The 24,048-nt window shown below is 41.7% G+C and overlaps 1 protein-coding gene across 3 annotated transcripts in view; it reads right to left on the bottom strand.

Annotated features, from left to right (window-relative positions):
• csmd3a (CUB and Sushi multiple domains 3a) overlaps positions 1-24,048 on the bottom strand; it is a 534,059-nt gene that overhangs the window by 377,354 nt on the left and 132,657 nt on the right. For all 3 annotated transcript variants that reach the window (XM_037534188.1, XM_037534189.1, XM_037534190.1), the window contains exon 5: positions 4,449-4,656. In XM_037534188.1, the coding sequence (XP_037390085.1) occupies positions 4,449-4,656 (208 nt within the window). The remainder of the gene's footprint in view (positions 1-4,448; positions 4,657-24,048) is intronic.

Below are 24,048 nucleotides of genomic sequence, written 5' to 3'. Positions count from 1 at the left end.
CTTACCATACCTTACCATACCATACCATATCATACCTTACCATCCCATACCATACCTTACCATACCTTACCATACCATACCATATCATACCTTACCATCCCATACCATATCATACCTTACCATACCATACCATACCATACCATCCCATACCATACCTTATCATACCTTACCATACCATACAATACCATACCAAACCATACTCCTCTGTACTTTTCTCCTCATCCACCTGCTGCCCTCCAAAACAACACACCCTACGAAAGCAGTTTCATGACAGGGAGTCTGCGCTTCTGCCTTCCAAACACAGCAACACAAGCGCCACTGAACCCTACTGCTAGCTCGGTTTCTGAAACGCACAGTGATCTGAAAGTTACAAGCTGTTGTTTTTGCCCTTTCCAACAGCAGAGAGGAAGTATGGTGGAATTACATAAAGGTCACTCCAGCAAAACCCATTGATTTGTTTGTTGGCTTGGCGCAATAGCGGGGGAGAGAAGCTCGTTCTGAACCGTAGGAACGTGGCTCCGTTTGTCAGGTGGCTTATGGGAATGACGCGGGGGAATCGATGAAGCCATCGGTGGAGGAAATTGTCAGAAGATTGCCACGACATGCAAGGTCGAGACAATTACGAAACAAGCACGCCCGCCGGACGGCACTCCATGTGTAAATCCAGAGGAATTACAGGGAGTTTGCTTGATTAACAGTCAGATGCTGAAGCGATAGCTCTGCCAGAGATCAGATTTACAGTTTTCCTCTTACCTCAAATGCAGTCAATCAGCCAAAGACAAGCGTGTCTCTTCACTTTGGCACTGGACGGAAGATCACAGGCACTAGCAGCATTGGTCATTGTATGTCTGCATCATCACACACTTGTCTTAAACTGTGTCGAGCTGTTACAGCCTCAGTATACATGGTCTCTAGTCTTTAACATTTTGCTTTAATACCTTATATATGCCCCAGAAAAGGCGTTTTACAGTGGTATATTCCAGAAATAGACCTAATATAAAAATAATACAATTTAATTGTAGATAAATGCTCCAAAAATTCCAAGCTGCTGTCTGAGTTGGTGGGTCAGATTACATAGTGATTGATTGTAGTACCATCTTGGCAACATAAACAACTGGATCCAGCTGCAATACCTCTAGCTGTGCTAGAGAGGGGGATAGGGATAAGGAACGGGGATAGAACCAGGATAGGTGTGATTTTGAAGAACAAAAGCCCCCCCCCCCTCATAAAAAATGGTCATTCGGTCTAATGTTGCACAGTACCAGCTTGACTCAACTTTTTAATTAAGTTAGGTCTGTAGTGATGGACTCTGCAGAAAGTCGGCGCACTATGCCCCTCAGCATCCGCTGACCGCTCTGTCATTTTATGTGGCCGACCACTTCGTGGCTGAGTTGCTGTCGTTCCCAATCGCTTCCACTTTGTTATAATCCCACTGACAGTTGACTGTGGAATATTTAGTAGTGAGGAAATTTCACGACTGGACTTGCTGCACAGGTGGCGTCCGATCACGGTACCACGCTGGAATTCACTGAGCTCCTGAGAGTGACCCATTCTTTCACTAATGTCTGTAGAAGCAGTCTGCAGGCCGAGGGGCTCGGCTTTATACACCTGTGGCCATGGAAGTGACTGGAACACCTGAACTCAGTGATTTGGATGGCTGAGTGAAAACCTACATCACAGACATTTCATTTCTGATATTTGAACGCTCAACAGTGACGTTAGAACCGCGACATATAGCTAGTTAGCTAACTGCTGGACCATTCTTCTGAAACTGTTCCCGTTATGAGTGAACACAGTCATATTTGTGAACGCTAAAGAGATACTGAGTGCGCCTTATTTACATGCCAAGCTGTAAACTACAAGTATAGGGAAACACGGTGGGCCTTTATGTCTAACTAACATATAATTTTAATGCTAGAGTTAAGGATCTCAAGCTATCGCACTCTCATGAATGACGTTAATCACTTACAGTAGGATCCTGCAACAAGTAGGCTACCACAAGAAGCAAGCAGCACTAGCTGGGCTACAAACTGGTGTAACAAACCTTCTTAACAAGCACTGTGAACAAATTTAGAAGAAAAGCTTAAATAACCAACTTGCTGGGAGTTTTGTCTGGGACTCGGCGCAGCAGCAGAGCAGTGACATTATGTAAGGGAGAGGAATGCAATGAGCTGATGTAAACATATTGTTATTGGTACTTTGGCAGATCTGATGTCACCTTCTCCAAATTTAGTCCCAACCAACTCCAATCCAACTGAAGAAAACGGCAGACAAAATAAAAAAAAAAATCAAAAGAAAAGACAAACATCGTTCTTCCTCTGCCAGTTCATCGTAGAATCATCACAAAAAACTAAAAATAATAGGCACAAATCATGAAAATGAGTAGACAGGGGCCTATACTACTGTGCACATCACAGAGCTGCAGTAAAACTGTAGTAGAGATCTTGAAGGCAGCATTTTGTACTTGCAGAGTCCCAGGGAATAAAGTGTAACATATTAAAAATGTTTCTATGTTCCTGAAACGGGGTGCTACAATAAATGTCTAACAAAGTCTGAATTGAAATTTGACAAGTTTCTCTGACTCAAACACAGAGAGACAGTAGCTGCGTTTACATGCAAAGATTTTTGCCAATTCGAACGAATATAATCGGATTACAGACTGTTTATGCTCACTCTACTCAACAATCTGATTGAATATATTCGGTTACATGCTCGCTACAAGTAATCTGATGAAAAACGACATGCATGAGTGGAGAAAACGTGGAGTAAACGTTACCATGACAGCGAACATCATGTGAGTCCAGTCAGAGTGAGATGAGCAGCAGTGAGCAGTGATTGTGTTTTTAACTGCTTTAAAATGACGTCAGACTCAGGAAAACGTCCTTCACACGTCCTTATTAAAGAAGGCCGAGAGGAAGACGTCGTGTTCTGAGACACAGAAGCTGGACGTCCGTCCCGCCGCCGTCTTTTAAAGATCAGAGCATGAACTTCGTCTCGTCTGCAGACCAGTTTCTGCTCCGGCATGCTGAGCGTTATAAACCTTTTGCTGCGACGCGACGCGCATGCAGAACGGATGTACACGTTCCGATTGAAATGTAATCGGATTCAGGCGATTAACTTGGATATTATTCTTCTATTTAAAGGATTATTTAGAGGTTTACGCACCTCGTTCAATCGGATAGAAATGATATTCTGAATGGCCTCAATCAGACTAGACTATTCCGATTGAGCAATTAGTCAGATTACTAATGGATTACTAGGCTGTATGTAAATGTGGCTATTGATTGGTGTGGTCAATCTCTTGATCAGTATGGATATTGCTTACATGACCCAAGATTAGGACTAAAAGAAAGCATATCAGCCATTTAATGGACACTGAGACATTAATTAGAGGCGGTACTTCACACTCTGGCTGGACCTACAGGACTTTTACAATCTTTACAGATATAGAAAATAACGAGCATCACCAACATAAAGTCGGTTTGTTGCAGCATTTCTTGTCGTTTTGTCATGATGGCGCTCACACTAGAGGACAGGACAAAGGAGGTATAACACACATGACGAGTTTGGGCTACGAATAAGAACTCAGACTCCCAGATCTCCTCAGAGATCATGGCTCAAACAAACTTGAACTTAGTGGATTTACTGAAAGCGCAAACTGGAGATTAACATGCGGCTGAGAATCACTGACACAGCGAGAGCTGGAGAAATATTTCACTACAAACTGGCAGCTGAGCTGAAGCTTGAAAGAGAGACGCCTTGACGTTGTACACACAGCTCCTCTGTCTCTGCACGTCTCATTGTCTGTTCCTCCGCTCTTCCAGCTCTCTGATTGGCTGTTGTTTGAATCAGTCGTTGAGTAAGTCACTGACCTCCTCACACTACAGGACTTGTGAACGTTTTGAGTCGTACGTATCAAACGTGTGATAATATCGGAGGATCTCCGCTCCATTCAGAGTTCGACCGAAGGGCTAAAGATACACTCATTTCTCCTCTCACACCAGATCATCCGCACCGTCAGTCGCTTCCGATCGAGCTCTGAACCTGGAAAATCATTTCAGATTGTGAAAATTTCTGGCAAGGGGCAAATCAGGCTTAAAATCGGGCAAAAAAAAAAGTCAGCTTTTTTTTTTTTTTTAAAAACACTTGGAGGCCTTTCAGAATTCAAGCAGCTTCCTCTGCACTTTTACTCTATGTACATATATGCTCATTCAGCCATGTGACACAAAACCTTTCACAGCATGTCACTTCCTCACTTTGTATGAAATTACAATGTTAAAGTGCCTGAAATGGAATCTCAAGGAACATCATCACTGAACTGCTGCTACCACAACAGCCAAATGGGTTTACGATTCACACTGAAGAAGAGAACGGGAGAAAAACGGAGTGCTTTTTAATGGAATGGAAGTCTGTGAGAAAAGAAAGAAAGGCTGTGCTTTGAAGCTCACCATATCGACGGCGGCTCTGATCCTTCCACCTCTAAGTAGTCAAATTTGTTCTCCATCTGGAAGTCGGTGAAGACCAGAGAGATGGTGTCTCCAGGATCAGCCACGATGGTCCACGTACACTCTCCAGTGTTCTTGTAGTCATTCTGGAAATCCAGGCTGGAGATCACGCCGCTGGAACCGCGGAAGGTGCCCCCGCAAGTGTCCTCCGCTGTGGAGCCAGACACAAACAATGTCATTCAAACAGGTGGAAAACTCTAATTCTGAGTCGGAACTGAAATTTCAACCCTTTGACACATGAAAGTCTGGATTTTTCCGCAGTTTGCAAGTTTTTAAGACACAAGAGTTATGACCCTTTAGGTTTTAAAACCTTTTGGACACGCAACTGTAATTTTAGGCAGTTTTCAACTCATAATATAAGACTCTGATATTATTTTGGGTACATTTGAACTGGATAGTTTGTTAAAACTATAAGAGACAAATTTCTAGAACTGTGCGTAGCTTTTAACCCTTTAAGATATAAAACTCATAATTGTAGACACTTTTTAACCTTTTAAGTTTTTAACCTGTTCAGACATAAAACTTACATTTTTCAGATTTTATAACCATTTAAGTGTTTAAACTTTTGGATATAAAACTAAAGTTTCAGCCGATTTTTAACCCTTTAATATAAAATAAAAAACTGAATTGTGATATTTAACTCAAGTTTTTAAACCTTTGAGATATAAAAATCTGTAACTGTGAATAATTTAACCTTTTAAGATAAAAAAAATATGTAACAGTGGGTAATTTTTTTTTTTATTTGTTAAGATATAAAACTCCAATTGTGGGCCATTTTAAATGCTTTAACCCTTTAGGGTATACACCTGTAAACATTTTTTAAATGAGGTTTTTAACCTTTAAGATATAAGATCATGTAACTGTAAGTAATTTTTAAATCCTTCCAGACATTAAACCTGGCAAATGTAAACAATTATTTTAAGATTTGAAATTGTAATTGTGAGTTTTTAATCATTTTGGTTACTTCTTATTCCTTTACATGTTTAACACATTCAACTCTAATTTTGTGTTGTATGACCATTTAAGTTTAACCAAGTTAACTGTAATTTTGGGTCATTTTTAGCTCTATAAATTTTAAACCTTTAAACCTAAAAATTAAATCTTATTTTAGGAGTGTTTAGCTATATTTATTTTTATTTTCAACCCTTTATTTTCAACCCTAAAGTTTAAATGTAATTTTGGGTATTTTTAATCAGTTAAGCTTTTAACCCTTTAATGTACCAGCACCAACACACCAAACACACCTTAACTGTAAATAACTTTATGACAGTTAGAGATATTAACCTGCTTCAAATGTAATAATCAGCTATAAAAGCTGATGTTGTTGTGTGTTCTACTTCCATTTAGACCCCTGATTTCGGTCTACACCCTTATAGGGCATGATGCAACTGCAATATGCAATATGCAATAAATTACAAGTAAAACTTGGACACCAAACATGCCTCAAACACATCTGGGGAATATGGGGAACTGTATAAATGTAATATGCTGCTGTACCATTCCTTTATTTCATTAATAGGCAAAAGATTCCACCCCAAACAGCTTATGACAGGTTGCCATGTATTGATAAATCTCTTCATATTCTCCTGCAATGAATGTTTTTTTGAACAATTCCCCTTTCCAGCCCTCCACTGAATATATTCCTTTGTAGATCCAGCATAATAGCTTTTCTTTTTACTAATTATGACGATATTCTGATTAACACAGCATTATTCTTACTTGCCACGCTGGCCGTATCTGCTCCATCAGGTTTTTCATAAGAGCCATCTGAAAAGCTCTGCAGGGCACAGAAATGGTTCTTCTTTTTAGGCACAGTGTGTGTGAACTGAAGACTGAAACCTTGTCAGTGTTTTTAAATCCCAAATAAAACGGTGTGAACTTCCGAAGTGTGTTCCTGCTTTCTCTGTAAACATGGAAATGGCTTTATTGTCCTCTCCGCTTAAAGCCACTCGAGGTAGTGGCTGAATAATAAATCTCAACAAAGCAAAATCTGTTTCAGCCGAGCGTCCGGCTGCTAACTGTTGGTTACGTTCTTCAGAAAAGACGACGTTTTCACACACGTTGTAGAAGTTTTATCAAGCACTTACTTTGTCTCAGAAAAGAAATTACAAGCTTAATTGTACAATTACATTGCAGTCCGAAAACAGATACAATAGCAGCTAATTAGCGTTATTAGCTATGTGTGGAGCTTAGGAAACAGTCATTCACAGTGTTTATATTTCGGAATAATTAGATTTAGATATCTGTGTGCTATTTATTGATTTTTAATAGGCTGCAAAAGTTTCGCAGAATTACAGACAAACCCGCCTCATGCAAACTTGTACAACTCAAAAGCTCAGGGCAGTTAGTTTATGTCTCACATTCTGGGGTCAAACAGCAGGTAACAGCGCTTTCACTGAGCAAATGAGTTGCCAGTACTTACCATAGACTTTCATTAACCTAAATGCTAAGGGCGCAGACAATCACTCCAACCTCCCAAAGAAAGCGGCAGTTCACCATCATGAACCCCTCAACCCACCCAAACTACACCCAGCACTTTACTACCGCAAAAGCCAGGAGAGGAGAAGTCAGCCAGGAGATTGGAAGGAAGAAAGGAAGGAAGGATGGATGGACAGACAGATAGACAGACACACACACAGACAGACACAGACAGACAAACAGATAGACAGACAGACAGAAAGACAGACTGACAGACAGACAGATAGACAGACAAACAGATAGACAGACAGACAAACAGACAGATAAACAGACAGACACACAGACAGACACAGACAGACAAACAGATAGACAGACAGACAGAAAGACAGACTGACAGACAGACAGATAGACAGACAAACAGATAGACAGACAGACAGAAAGACAGACTGATAGACAGACAGATAGACAGACAAACAGACAGATAAACAGACAGACAGACAGATAGACAGACAAACAGACAGACAGAAACACAGATTGATAGACAGATAAACAGATAGACAGACAGACAGACAGACAGACAGACAGACAGACAGACAAACAGATAGACAGACAGACTGATAGACAGGCAGACAGACAGACAGCCTGATAGACAGACAAACAGATAGACAGACAGACAGAAAGACAGACAAACTGATAGACAGACGGATAGACAGAAAGACAGATAGACAGACAGAAACACAGATTGATAGACAGATAAACAGATAGACAGACAGACAGACAAACAGACAGACAGACAGACAGACTGATAGACAGACAAACAGATAGACAGACAGACTGATAGACAGACAGATAGATAGACAGGCAGACAGACAGACAGCCTGATAGACAGACAAACAGATAGACAGACAGACAGAAAGACAGACAAACTGATAGACAGACAGACAGACGGATAGACAGAAAGACAGATAGACAGACAGAAAGATAGACTGATAGACAGACAAACAGATAGACAGACAGACAGACAGACAGACAGACAGACAGATACTTCATTGATCCCGAAGGAAATTTAGCAGCGAGTATCAGTGACAGAACACAGGACAGTTATACTAATACAGGTGATACAATATAAAAAGAAGAATATACACCAAAAAATATCTACAGGCATATATATACAACCAGAATTATACAAAAATATGCAATAAGATCTATCCTGAGATAAAAAGGAATGTAGAAGGAGGGGAATATCACGACAATACTGAGCAAATATGTGCATATATTAGTACTGAAATAAGGTGTGTAGGTGTGGAGGGTCCAGATGTGCAATGAAGTACATTAGTACTTCACAAAAGTTCGTTTTGAAGCTTTGCAGCTGTTCGGTTCTGCATATACTTGCACTACAAAGGGCTTTTAGTGCTGCTGTATTTAACCTTAATAGCACTGTTAGAGTCTCTTTTCTGGGTTACTGTCTACCTCAAGCTGTTGTGTAACATGAACATCCCTTTATGCCATGAAGACTGGAATAAAATGAAATTAGCATAGTTTGGATGTTTGCTGGCCTGCGTGTGTGAATTTGTCCTGCTGTAGCTCACTTTTCTGAGACCGGAATTGCTTTCAGTAATGCTGGTTTGACATTAACAAGGCCAGCTTAGTTAATCTGGGAGGTGTTCGGGTTGCCATTAAAGTGTTTCTGATGGGCTGATGTCTGAGAAACAGCACACTGTACAGTACTGTACAGTATACAGGCACGGGCCAGTCTTCTCCACAGTACTTGATCAGGTTTTTTGCCAGGGCGATGTACAAAAACAAGTTTTCCGAAATAAATTACCCCCAGAGTCGCATCACCGTCTGCCTCAGCTCGCCCCAAGACCTTAGGTTTTTGTATTAGGCACATTGTGGCTTGTTAAGAAACAGATGTGACAGAAAACGTGCTGAAGGTAAACAGCAGGACAGTTAGTTAAACTGCGTTCACGTCCACAAAACAGCAGTTTGTTCAGGGATTTCTTTCATACACTCCCACTCATTCACTCAGAGCCTCTGGTCTGCCTGCTCGCACCCCTTCCACCACGGACTGCCACGTCCCCTGAGGGAGGGTCTAGAGGCGAGACCCTAACTTCGCTCTGCGGGGAAACACTGGTGGCCACACCACCAATTTTTTAACCGTCTACTATTAATGTCACAACTCATCGTGATGTGGTACCACAACCACCCCACTCCCCACTCCACCCACTGCCACCGCAGCCCCTCTCTGCCTACCCGTCCCACCCTTTTGAAAGTGAAAGGAAAGACAGGCAGCTGGGAGACGAAGCAGAGAGAGAAGGGATAAAGAAGAAAGACATTTCAACAAGAGACAAACTGGACATGACTGGACAAACAAAAAAATATGTATGTATATATATGCAAGTGTTTTAGGCTAAAATTGAGGAAAAACCCCCGCTGCCATCTCAACTTCCAAACAAAACCAGGCGCTCCTGCTTTCAATCCCATACAAAACGAGAACATCCAGTCCCACACACCTGTGAATGCTGTGTTTTCTACTGTAGGCTATTCCCAAGGCTACAGGCTGGCTCCTGCATCCACGGCTCTGCCCTTAAAGGCCTATTTTAAGCTTGCAGACGGATCATGCTAACAGCAAATAATGAATAAACGGCGGCCACGCTGGGGACCAGACCTCTCTCGTCTAGCGGCTTGTAATGCACAGCTAATGCACGCGTTTGTTATTCAGAAAAGTATATAATATTGATGCATTAAGTGCTGCAGAACACCGAGAACTTTTTGCTCATTCCTAGTGCTGACAAGCTAGTACAGTCCACTGGCTATGCGAGAGGAAAGGCTTCTCCTTCAACTGTAAGCCCTTCACCGGGTAAGAACATATCACACTATCAAAGATTAACACAGCTTTTTATGATTTAATTTGGATTCTCATTATCAGATATACGAAATACCTGGAGGATGAAGTGTCCCTTTGCGTTTCCTGTCCCTTAAACTCTTATCAGATGGAATGAACGGCGCTTATCTTCTCCGCCGCTGAAGGTAAGACACTAAGAACTAATCCTTCTGTCCAAGTTAATTCCCAGCAACTGTAAATCGTCGCTATAAACTTCACTGAGTCCACTGGAGTGGCGTGGATTACCATTCAAAGTAGGCCTCAATGAAAGCCTGCGCAGACATGGATAACAGTTACCTCAGATAATAGATCTGCATTGAAAACAGCCTAAATTATTCATTTTTCAGACTGGGCAGGATCATAAACCAAAATCATGTTAATATAAATAGCCAGTGCAAATGCACGATCGGAGAGAAGGACATAAATTCTACTGAACTGTTCGCTCCTTTCAGAAACTCAGCGTGTTCAATTATGCAAAAACGATTCGGTTCGAATGCAGCGTCAGCTAAATAAAGTCATAACAAGTGGCAGGCAGGATTTAAATCCATTCAATAACCTGGAATATTGCAGAACCTGATGCAGTTTTGATTGTGGGGATAAAAAGTCAGTATAACTCGCAATCTACCGCTGTCCTATGTTGTAATTTCACCGCATGGGGTAAACAGTGTTTAGGGAAATCAATGACTGTAATAGAAGATATTTCGCTGAAGGGGGAACTTATCAAACCTAATACTTCCATAAAGGAACGAGTCAGTAAGTAGAGGAGACTTACAGTTATTGACCAGAGACCATACTTAGAGAATGTCAAGGCTGCATACACACACGGAAAACAGTCGGAATGCTGTTTCAGTTTCTACAGAGAAGCCAAAGCAACTCGGGTTTTATTTTGCTTTGGTTTGAAGGGCCCACATCATGGAGAACTGAATTGACCTCAGGATTTGGAATGGAGGTGCTTGATGCAGCGTGCAAATATTGAAGTATTTGAAGAACTTTCACTTCTCAGTCGATATCAGCTACGGAAAAATGTTCCATTTTGAGTTATTGATTACGTGACGTCACAAAACCAACGTCATCGTATTTATCTGAAGGCATATATGCGTATAGCATCTGCCCATGCCACATGCAGTCACCCAGGTTTGGAGACACTGTGATGTCTGTGGTGTCACAAAACAAATGTAAGCAGCCTCTTTCTCGGCCTATAGCACTTTATCCCACTCAGTTTTATGCTCACTGTTTTTATGATATCACAAAATCTTTCTTAATGTAATCTTTCTTAACCACCACAGTGGTGGCGATATTTGGGTTGGTGGATCGTTCTCAGCACTGCGGAGACACTGGCGTGGTGCAGAGTATGCGAGGGGTGCGGAGCAGGGAGTGGAGCGGTGTGATGTTGCTCGGAGTGTATGGCAGCTTTTCAGAGAGTCGGTGCGTCAGTGTTCTGTCTCACTCCAAAATCTCTGCGGTATCACTCCTTCTCAAACTGGCTAGCTCTGCACGAGGCGAGCGATCTGCTACAGCTCACACGTGATGCCCATTCACAGGTGCGTCTGTGCTGCGGAGCTGTTTTGCAGGCCTACATGCTGGACGTTTTCACTGATCCCAACAAAGATCTACAGACATTAGAAATAGTTTGTGTTGTCCGTTTTGCTGCGTGGACGATCATAAAGACGATGTTGAAAGCCTGTGTGTTTGATTATCCTCAGCAGATTTCCAGCTTGTGATTGGGTTGTTACTTTAAGACTATAATTTCCCAAAAAAGGCCTGTGTTGTGCAAAACGCTTCACTTTTTTGTTTAATAACGACCATAAATTATATCAAGATAGATCAATGAAATAGCGCTGTTGCTTCACAGCGAGGAGGGCCTGGGTTCGAGTCCCCGGCCAGGTGACCGGGGTCCCCTCTGTGTGGAGTTTGCATGTTCTCCCCATGTCTGTGTGGGTTTCCTCCGGGTACTCCGGTTTCAGGCCGTTTGAACGTGCTAAATTGCCCCTATGAGTGTATGAATGTGTCGGTCGGTCTGTCTGCCCCGCGATGGACGGGCGACCTGTACAGGGTGTATCCTGCCTTTTGCCCAATGACCGCTGGGATAGACTCCAGCACCCGCCGCGACCCAGAAGGAGAAGCAGCTTAGAATATGTGTGTGTGTGTGTCTTTTACACACATTTAAGACATAAAATGCACATCATAAGAATAAATCATATGGTCATATGGAGCGCACACAGAGTGGGGCTTCTCTGACGTATGAGTGAGAAGCCAGAGAGGAGCTAGTAATGGAAAATCCAGAGCTGAGCTGGAGCAGGGTGATTATAGAACGCCTGAGTGAGGAATGGAAATGTCTGGCACTTCACTCACACGCTGTGACGTAGTGACACTTATTTGTGAGGTGTATCATTCTCAGCACTGCAGTGACACTGATGTGGTGGCAGCGTGTCGACGCCCTCCTCCCACTGTTCTCCCATTCAGCCAACAGCAGTTTAAACCGCCCAGTAGTGAAATGACTGTTTTTGTGATGTCACAAAGCTGTATATCCTCTCATTCAGCCAACAGCAGTTTAAACCACCCAGTAGTGAATTCACTGTTTTTGTGATGTCACAAAGCTGTATATCCTCTCATTCAGCCAACAGCAGTTTAAACCACCCAGTAGTGAATTCACTGTTTTTGTGATGTCACAAAGCTGATATAATCACATACTGTATATCCTCCCATTCGGCCAACAGCAGTTTAAACCACCCAGTAGTGAATTCACTGTTTTTGTGATGTCACAAAGCTGTATATCCTCCCATTCAGCCAACAGCAGTTTAAACCACCCAGTAGTGAATTCACTGTTTTTGTGATGTCACAAAGCTGACGAAATCACATACTGTATATCCTCCCATTCAGCCAACAGCAGATTTAAACCGCCCAGTAGTGAAATGACTGTTTTTGTGATGTCACAAAGCTGTATATCCTCCCATTCAGCCAACAGCAGTTTAAACCACCCAGTAGTGAATTCACTGTTTTTGTGATGTCACAAAGCTGACGAAATCACATACTGTATATCCTCCCATTCAGCCAACAGCAGTTTAAACCACCCAGTAGTGAATTCACTGTTTTTGTGATGTCACAAAGCTGTATATCCTCCCATTCAGCCAACAGCAGTTTAAACCACCCAGTAGTGAATTCACTGTTTTTGTGATGTCACAAAGCTGTATATCCTCCCATTCAGCCAACAGCAGTTTAAACCACCCAGTAGTGAATTCACTGTTTTTGTGACATCACAAAGCTGTATATCCTCCCATTCAGCCAACAGCAGTTTAAACCACCCAGTAGTGAATTCACTGTTTTTGTGATGTCACAAAGCTGTATATCCTCCCATTCAGCCAACAGCAGTTTAAACCACCCAGTAGTGAATTCACTGTTTTTGTGACATCACAAAGCTGACGAAATCACATACTGTATATCCTCCCATTCAGCCAACAGCAGTTTAAACCACCCAGTAGTGAATTCACTGTTTTTGTGATGTCACAAAGCTGTATATCCTCCCATTCAGCCAACAGCAGTTTAAACCACCCAGTAGTGAATTCACTGTTTTTGTGACGTCACAAAGCTGTATATCCTCCCATTCAGCCAACAGCAGTTTAAACCACCCAGTAGTGAATTCACTGTTTTTGTGATGTCACAAAGCTGACGAAATCACATACTGTATATCCTCCCATTCAGCCAACAGCAGTTTAAACCACCCAGTATTGAATTCACTGTTTTTGTGATGTCACAAAGCTGATGTAATCGCATACTGTATATCCTCCCATTCAGCCAACAGCAGATTTAAACCGCCCAGTAGTGAAATGACTGTTTTTGTGATGTCACAAAGCTGACGAAATCACATACTGTATATCCTCCCATTCAGCCAACAGCAGTTTAAACCACCCAGTAGTGAATTCACTGTTTTTGTGACGTCACAAAGCTGTATATCCTCCCATTCAGCCAACAGCAGTTTAAACCACCCAGTAGTGAATTCACTGTTTTTGTGACATCACAAAGCTGTATATCCTCCCATTCAGCCAACAGCAGTTTAAACCACCCAGTAGTGAATTCACTGTTTTTGTGACATCACAAAGCTGTATATCCTCCCATTCAGCCAACAACAGTTTAAACCACCCAGTAGTGAATTCACTGTTTTTGTGATGTCACAAAGCTGTATATCCTCCCATTCAGCCAACAGCAGTTTAAACCACCCAGTAGTGAATTCACTGTTTTTGTGATGTCACAAAGCTGTATATCCTCCCATTCAGCCAACAACAGTTTAAACCACCCAGTAGTGAAATGACTGTTTTTGTGATGTCACAAAGCTGATATAATCACATACTGTATATCCTCCCATTCAGCCAACAGCAGTTTAAACCACCCAGTAGTGAATTCACTGTTTTTGTGATGTCACAAAGCTGTATATCCTCCCATTCAGCCAACAGCAGTTTAAACCACCCAGTAGTGAATTCACTGTTTTTGTGATGTCACAAAGCTGTATATCCTCCCATTCAGCCAACAGCAGTTTAAACCACCCAGTAGTGAATTCACTGTTTTTGTGACATCACAAAGCTGATATAATCACATACTGTATATCCTCCCATTCAGCCAACAACAGTTTAAACCACCCAGTAGTGAATTCACTGTTTTTGTGACATCACAAAGCTGTATATCCTCCCATTCAGCCAACAACAGTTTAAACCACCCAGTAGTGAAATGACTGTTTTTGTGATGTCACAAAGCTGACGAAATCACATACTGTATATCCTCCCATTCAGCCAACAGCAGATTTAAACCGCCCAGTAGTGAAATGACTGTTTTTGTGATGTCACAAAGCTGTATATCCTCCCATTCAGCCAACAGCAGTTTAAACCACCCAGTAGTGAATTCACTGTTTTTGTGACATCACAAAGCTGTATATCCTCCCATTCAGCCAACAGCAGTTTAAACCACCCAGTAGTGAATTCACTGTTTTTGTGACATCACAAAGCTGTATATCCTCCCATTCAGCCAACAGCAGTTTAAACCACCCAGTAGTGAATTCACTGTTTTTGTGACATCACAAAGCTGTATATCCTCCCATTCAGCCAACAGCAGTTTAAACCACCCAGTAGTGAATTCACTGTTTTTGTGATGTCACAAAGCTGATGTAATCACATACTGTATATCCTCCCATTCAGCCAACAGCAGATTTAAACCGCCCAGTAGTGAAATGACTGTTTTTGTGATGTCACAAAGCTGTATATCCTCCCATTCAGCCAACAACAGTTTAAACCACCCAGTAGTGAAATGACTGTTTTTGTGATGTCACAAAGCTGATATAATCACATACTGTATATCCTCCCATTCAGCCAACAGCAGTTTAAACCACCCAGTAGTGAATTCACTGTTTTTGTGATGTCACAAAGCTGTATATCCTCCCATTCAGCCAACAGCAGTTTAAACCACCCAGTAGTGAATTCACTGTTTTTGTGATGTCACAAAGCTGTATATCCTCCCATTCAGCCAACAGCAGTTTAAACCACCCAGTAGTGAATTCACTGTTTTTGTGACATCACAAAGCTGTATATCCTCCCATTCAGCCAACAGCAGTTTAAACCACCCAGTAGTGAATTCACTGTTTTTGTGACATCACAAAGCTGATATAATCACATACTGTATATCCTCCCATTCAGCCAACAACAGTTTAAACCACCCAGTAGTGAATTCACTGTTTTTGTGACATCACAAAGCTGTATATCCTCCCATTCAGCCAACAACAGTTTAAACCACCCAGTAGTGAAATGACTGTTTTTGTGATGTCACAAAGCTGACGAAATCACATACTGTATATCCTCCCATTCAGCCAACAGCAGATTTAAACCGCCCAGTAGTGAAATGACTGTTTTTGTGATGTCACAAAGCTGTATATCCTCCCATTCAGCCAACAGCAGTTTAAACCACCCAGTAGTGAATTCACTGTTTTTGTGACATCACAAAGCTGTATATCCTCCCATTCAGCCAACAGCAGTTTAAACCACCCAGTAGTGAATTCACTGTTTTTGTGACATCACAAAGCTGTATATCCTCCCATTCAGCCAACAGCAGTTTAAACCACCCAGTAGTGAATTCACTGTTTTTGTGACATCACAAAGCTGTATATCCTCCCATTCAGCCAACAGCAGTTTAAACCACCCAGTAGTGAATTCACTGTTTTTGTGATGTCACAAAGCTGATGTAATCACATACTGTATATCCTCCCATTCAGCCAACAGCAGATTTAAACCGCCCAGTAGTGAAATGACTGTTTTTGTGATGTCACAAAGCTGATGAAATCACATACTGTATATCCTCCCATTCAGCCAACAGCAGTTTAAACCACCCAGTAGTGAATTCACTGTTTTTGTGACATCACAAAGCTGTATATCCTCCCATTCAGCCAACAGCAGTTTAAACCACCCAGTAGTGAATTCACTGTTTTTGTGACATCACAAAGCTGTATATCCTCCCATTCAGCCAACAGCAGTTTAAACCACCCAGTAGTGAATTCACTGTTTTTGTGATGTCACAAAGCTGTATATCCTCCCATTCAGCCAACAGCAGTTTAAACCACCCAGTAGTGAATTCACTGTTTTTGTGACATCACAAAGCTGTATATCCTCCCATTCAGCCAACAGCAGTTTAAACCACCCAGTAGTGAATTCACTGTTTTTGTGATGTCACAAAGCTGTATATCCTCCCATTCAGCCAACAGCAGTTTAAACCACCCAGTAGTGAAATGACTGTTTTTGTGATGTCACAAAGCTGATGTAATCACATACTGTATATCCTCCCATTCAGCCAACAGCAGTTTAAACCACCCAGTAGTGAATTCACTGTTTATGTGATGTCACAAAGCTGATATAATCACATATATACACTTCTATTCATACTACAGCAGTGCAGGCCTGCACTTTCACACTGAAGCTGTAAGCCTGGGCTGCTTTTTGAATCAGCTAGCCAATCAGTTTCAGTCTTAAAGGCCCAGTAACAGAAACAGCCTGCTTAATTTTAAGAGATGAACAGAGGTTGGATGATCAGGAATGAAGAAATTTTGACTGTTTCTGCTACACAAAGCCACACGCATGTTAAAAGTGCAGTAACCTTTAAGTGCAGGACTTTTGCAGCATAAAAAAAGAAATCATTTCTAGAGTTTTTGTCTGCCTGTGAATAGCATTTTAATGTTGAACATTTATGTTTAATAACTGATAACTGTAAAGCTGAGCTTGTGCTGAATAAAAACATTCGGCAACAGAGTAATTCATCAAGTTACAGTCAGAACTATTAAGGCTTAGGGCTTACAGGCTGAAGCGACTTGTTTACTGGTTAACATCGTGCTGCAGTAAGCTGCTTCAAATTGTACAGTAAATGCCAAAGACCTGTAAGGGAACATTTGATCATTTGGCATTAGTTAAGGCGCCTCGTTTAAGTTGCGTATATACAAGAGAAATGGCCACACGACCTCGACACGATTCTTCTCGGTTGAGAAAAGCAAAGAAAAACAAAATAAGGCTTGAACCTTCGCACGCGTTATGTAAAGGCGGCTTTTGAAGTTTCCCTCATAATAAGCAGCGCATTTCAATATTATTTTTCCCCAGTAAACAAGCTGTGCTGAAAACACGAGGGTTTCTGGCTCAGGCGCTACCAAAGACAGCCCGTGGGTCCTGCATTAACAAATCCTAAAATGAGCCTTTGAAATGATAATGCTCTTGCCATTCTACATTACGTTTTCATGCTGGATTTTTCAATATTCATGTTGGGCTCCACGTTACTGGGAGACAAACAGCTCCTAAGCGATAATGTGTTTGATCTCGTCGGTTTTTAGGCTCTGATGTGAGACGAGCGAGGAGGTGAGCGAAGACGACGTCGCCTTTGCATCGTGTCGGAGCAAAACGTATCCTGACGTACGGTGCCACACGTGAGGGGCCCCCGCTCAGATCAACCAAAGCCGCCTTAATCTTTGATGGGGGAAGTTCTCCCACTAAATTTTAGTCGAGGTGGAGGGGAGGGAAGACATGGCTGCTGATGAACATGTATCTGACAAGCCGATTTACATTTAGGATGAGTTTCGGGTCGGCGAGACGTCGGATAAAATTACCAGTCAATGCAGGAAAATGAAAAAAAAATCATATGGATCGTCCCAGCAGACGGGAGTGGAAAGCACATTTCAGACTTGGACTTTAGATTAAAACCCTTTTGCTTTGAGTGGCCCTGCGTCTCAATTATGTTGATTTAATGTGCAAATCATTTAAACCCTACACTCACCGGCCACTAGTAAAAGGCTGGACCCCCTTTTGCCTTTCTGATGCTCGGTCTGCACTTCAGCAAGTCGTCTTGACCACCTCTACATGCCTAAATGCAGTGAGTTGCGGCCGTGTGATTGGCTGATTAGCTATTTGTGTTAACAAGCAACTGAACATGACCTAATAAAGTGGCTGGTGAGTGTATATTTAATTGGAAATAGTACAAAGACAACAAATCAAATGTTGAAACTGATTGTTTTTTGAAAAACATATGCCCGTTTTGAATTTAATGCCAGTAACACGTTTCAAAACAGCTGTGACAGGGGCGTGTTTATCACTGTTTATCACAGTTTACCACCTCTTCTTCTATCAACACTCCATAAGCATTGGGGAACTGAGGACACACTGCTGTCGTGTTTAAAGTGGAATGTTTTCCTGTTCTTGTTTGGTACATGATTTCAGCTGCTCACCAGTTTGGAGTTTCCTTTGTCATATTTTTCATTTCATTATGCGGCAAGTGTTCAGTGGGTGTCCGGTCTGGACTGCATGCATGTCAGTTTAGCCCCGGGACTCTAATACGAAGCCATGTGGTTGTAATATGTGCAGAATTTCGTTTGGCATCCTCTTGCTGAAATAAGCAAGGCCTTCCCTGAAAAAGACGTCATCTGGATGGCAGCATATGTTGCTCCAAAACCTGTATATACTGTTCAGTATTAATGACACCTTCACAGATGTGCAAGTGACCCATGCCAACTACAGAACGACTGCTACTACTGTATTAGCTATGCAATGCACTCTTGACCATTTTCTAATGGCCAGTAGCCTTCATTTACTTGTAAGCAACATAAAAATGTAGCTCCAGTGCAAAATTAAGAAGCGATCTTTGGACGTCAACCATGTCTCGAAACGCTGATTGACTGCGTTTGTGTGAAAAATTAGATTTTTTGAAAATAATTGTTTTTTTTTAAGAGTCGTGGCACTGCTTTGCTGCAAATGTTATTAGATAGTTACTGTATGTGCGCAAATATGAGTACATGTTGTTAACTGTGTGGGTGCTGAATGTGAACACACGTTACTTAGATGTTGTGTGCTGAATATGACAATATATATATATATATACACATATATAAAACGTTATATTTTTAAAACCAAATGCATTAAAAAGATATATGTATATATGTACAATGCATTTCAAATGATGAAGCTGCTCAGTTTATCTCTGCAACTGCCCTACTCAAACTGAAAACTACTGAAGATGTTCAAAGGACTCCTTAACTCCAACTTAGCCCAAAAATTGTTCAACACAACTTCATGACTCCAGCTCATCCCAAGATTTTTAATGAGCTTCATCACGCCAACTCAAGAGTTTCTACACTCTTAATAATTCCAAAGGGGTTCAGCAGAGCTTAATTACTCCAACTCCTCTTAAAAGTATTGAATGGAACTTCATGACTTCAACTCCTCCCAACTGTGTCTATAGTCAAGTTTTATAAACACAACCTATCCCAAAGGAGCTCAACGAAGCCTTATGATAGCAACTTATTCCAGAGATGTTCAGCTAAGCTTAATCACTCTAGTGTTCAATGGAGCTTCATTACTCCAACTCATCCCAAAGGTGTTCAGTGGAGCTTCATTACTCCAACTCCTCCAGAAGGTCTTCATTGGAGCTTTATTACTCCAACTCCTCCAAAAGGTCTTCATTGGAGCTTTATTACTCCAACTCCTCCAAAAGGTCTTCAATGGAGCTTTATTACTCCAACTCATCCCAAAGGTCCTCAGTAGAGCTTCATCACTCCAGCTCATCCCAAAGGTGCTCAGTGGAGCTTCATCACTCCAGCTCATCCCAAAGGTGCTCAGTGGAGCTTCATCACTCCAGCTCATCAAAAAGGTCTTCAGTGGAGCTTCATCACTCTAGCTCATCAAAAAGGTCTTCAGTGGAGCTTCATCACTCCAGCTCATCCCAAAGGTTTTCAGTGGAGCTTCATTACTCCAACTCATTCCAAAGGTGTCCAGCTCAGCTTTATCACTCCAACTTGTCTTAAAAGGAGTTCAGTGTATCTATCACTCCAACTCCTTTGACATGTCCTCAGTGAAGCTTCATCACTCCAATTCATCCCAAAGGAGTTAGATGGAGCTTTATTATTCCAACTCACTCCAGAGGCATTCAGGATGTTCAATGGAGCTTCATCACATCAGAGAGAACTTTACATTGCTGTAACTTGTGCTTGGCACTTCATGTCATTAGACGGCTAAAGACCTACGTATAATCTGCTTTTCTATGGAGATGGCTGCATGTGTGCAAATGAGCACCTGTGTCAGCAATGGAGGCCTTAAAGTAGCTGAGGCTCCTAATTGGAAGGAGTGTCTGTATACATTTGAGCATACAGTATCTCCTGTATGAGGGTGGTTGGGTCTGGTTTGAGTGGGTGGATGGAAGTGGGCTGCTAAATGGGGGATGGATGGATGGAAAGGAGGGGGGGGGGGTGATTTGAGGTTGCTGGAGACTCTTGGATGTGTTCCGACATCAAGAGAATGGGCAGGTTCTCTGAGGAAACGAGATCAAAAGACCATCTGCCCGTTCTGAGGACCCGCTCCACTTACGAAGTGGCTGAAGACCGGGGCGAGAGACAGAAAGAGACAGACAGACAGAGGCAGAGAGAGAGCAGGGGGTGGGCAGCATGCACCATACTTCACACAAGCTAGGAACAAATCTCTCTCTCTCACTCGCACAAACACGTTGCTTTTAACCACAGCCAGTTAGATGTGTCAGGTCCATTAACACAGCTGAGAAATAAAGCAGGGCTGAGAAACGGGAATCCGTTTCCATGATACACAAATAACCCAGACATCTCTGCAAACGTTCCGGACTGCTGTATTGGACGTGGCCAGGAGGAGGATGGGATCCCTTTTCGAGTCTTGGTTCCTCTCAGTGTTTCTTTCAGAGTCTTGATTCCTCTCACCAGTTTTTCCTGTCATGTCTTGGCTCCTCTCAGTGCTTATTTCCCATTCTATTCAGACGTTTATCCGTTTAGAGTCTTGGTTCTTCCTGATGCTCTTAGGGAGTTTTTCCATTTGTTTCTTGATGCCTTGCATAAATAAACCAAACCTGTCTCTGCCACGATGCATTAAATAAAAGTGAATACTTTTAATCAATGATTTTTAAAATAATAAAGCAATAATGAGTTAGTCAATGCAAGTTTTGACTATTTTTTGCATTTTTTTTATTTTAAATTCCTACAGTAAGCCATATTTTATTCATAGCCTATTTAGAGGTGTCCTAGTTTTTCCTTCTGAAAACTTTGAACACCAAAAAATCTACTTAAATCTCGCCGAAATATCTCATATTTCTCATTTTGAGATAGCGGTAAGGCTATTATAAAGATTATTCAACTTGTCTTATGTCGTTTTATCTAGAAACCTTGTCTTATTTTATAATTATAAATCATTAAAACCATCTGCCGATATTTACAAGACAAAAGTAAATAAGTGATACTTTTTTAATCCCACAAACGGGGGAATTCCACCTCCACATTTAACCCATCTGTGAAGTGAAACACCACATACACACTAGTGAACACACACACACTAGGGGGCAGTGAGCACACTTGCCCGGAGCGGTGATCAATCTCAACAAAAAAATCAAGCTCAAACTACTTAAACACTACCCCAGAGAAAGAAACACCGTCCCTCTGATGAATGATCTAGTATTTTTTCATAGGGACATATTTGTACCTTTTCATAATGTAATGCTCTAAAACAGAACAACACTAAACTAAAAAGGCTGGAGACAAGGTGGGGTGTGTGGGGTCAATAAACCTGTAAGGGAACATAGTACAGTTTTGACCCCTATGTAAAGGTACTGAAGACGTGCCTTGAGGCCAGTTTAGGACCTTCTTTTTGAGAGTGAGGTATTAGACTGCTGCCATCTCTACGGCCCTCTGATCACTCCATTCAAATGGCATTATATTTTAATGGCTAATTTATTTGGTAGTGACAGCTCTACTATTATACAACCTACATCTATTGCTGGTGTTAATTACACTGTTAGGACCCCAAGACTCATTTTCAAAATCTTTTGTGTAGTTTGTTTACTTGCTGAGAAAAGTGTTAATATTTGAATAAACTAAATTTACAGAATATTAATTAATAATGATATATATATAAAATAAACTGTGCTTTTCTGGATGTTGGTGTGTTTGTGTGTTTGTTGACCCATCTCCAAGCCTCTCCTCGGGGAAGCCCAGTATTATATGTAGTTAAAAAGCAGCTCCTGGTTTGACCAATCAGTCCTCAGTAAATTGAGCTCATGATGTAATTGATGATATTAACGAGTCTCTGTGGCGGCTGTGAAGGTGTCCAGGAAAAATATGGACCCAAGAAATTCTTGTGACTGTTTATAGTTTTTCTGTTTATCTGAATTATGAATACGACTTTATTCTAATGTATATTGTGATAAACTGACTGCTGAGCTCAACTGTTTAAAGATTTGCTTCGACGCCTAAAACTTTCACACAGTGCTGTATGTATATATATATATATATATACATATATGCACCAAAGGGCTGAAAAACTTACTGAAACGTTTCAACAACACTGTTCAAAGACGTACAGCGAGTGAAATGAGTCAGCAAAGTATGAGTCACGAAATTCTGCATCTGGAAACTCTGAGTTGACGAGAACGCTGGGCCCGAGGCTAATGCATCCACTACGATTGTAAGGATCAAGTGGTCCCACTTCTCTTAATGGGATCTCTTGCTAAAAACATTCTATACTTGGCTTCTGTTTGGCAATTACCGTCTAAAAGTTATGCTCAACTACATAAAAGATTTACGTTTCATAAGAGATGGGCGTAAGCGTCCTCGCTGTCTTCTGGTTGCTAATTCGAAAGGCCACGTGCTACGGCTAATCCCGCTCCCTGGACAGACATCAAAGATCTTCACGCTAAAGATTAAGGCGACACGTAAATTATTCATAGTGTCTGACACACAATGAGACTTAACTCGCCGGGAAAATGTCACACTTCATTCAGTGTTTCTCACGAGTAAATAAAACAATGACGCGTAAAATGTACTTACGTTCCAGGAGGATTCGCGCCGTAGCAGACCTTTATGCATGGCAAAAATAAAGTATGTTAATATTTGGCAGAGACTTGTCATTTCAGTCCTGATGCTTCAATGCGGTGGTGCCGGATGCTGTTCCTAGAGCGCTGGCCATTACGCAGTGGTTGGTTCCAATTTTAATTGACCGTGTCTTATTGGGCTATTCAAAGTTTCCAGGCGTGTCTGGATACTAGAGCAAACCGAGCCAACTGGAAATAAACTCTACCTCTACAGGAGGGTGGCTCTCCAAAATCACAGTCAGACCACTGCTTTACTGAGCTACATACATTATATGGTCAAAAGTATGTGGACACGTGACCGTCACACCTATATGTGCTTGTTGGACATCCAAATCCACACCATGAGCATTCATGTGGAGTTGCTCTCAACTCCTTCATGTCTATAAGAGCCTCTAGCCCTCTGCGAAGGCTGTCTACAAGATTTTAGAGTGTGCCCATTCAGTCAAAACAGCATTTGTGAGATGAGGCACTGATGCTGGCCAGACTTGCAGTTACACCCCAGAGGTGTTTAGTGATGCTAAGTTTGGGGCTCCGTCCTCCACACCAAATTCACCAAACTATGTCTCACTTCCCGTGCACAGGGACACAGTCATTCTGGAACAAGAGGGCTTTCCATAAACTGTTCCACAATATGAGAAGAACATAACTATCTAAAGTAGCCTCATATGCTATAGCATCAACATTGCCCTTCACTGGAACTGAGGGGTCTAGCCCAAACCCTGAAAAACAGACCCCAGGCTATTATCCCTCCTCCACCAAACTTTGTTTCCGCTACTCATTCTGGTAGGCAACGTTCCCCTGGCATCGGCATTCTGGCATCCATCAGACTACCAGTCCGTGAAGCGTAATGAATTTCTC

This window comes from Pygocentrus nattereri, chromosome 24 (genome assembly GCF_015220715.1).
Source record: "Pygocentrus nattereri isolate fPygNat1 chromosome 24, fPygNat1.pri, whole genome shotgun sequence".
NCBI classification, from domain to species: Eukaryota; Metazoa; Chordata; class Actinopteri; order Characiformes; family Serrasalmidae; genus Pygocentrus; species Pygocentrus nattereri.
The sequence above is the reverse complement of the archived record's forward strand: the minus strand, read 5'-3'. Positions and strand labels throughout refer to the sequence as shown.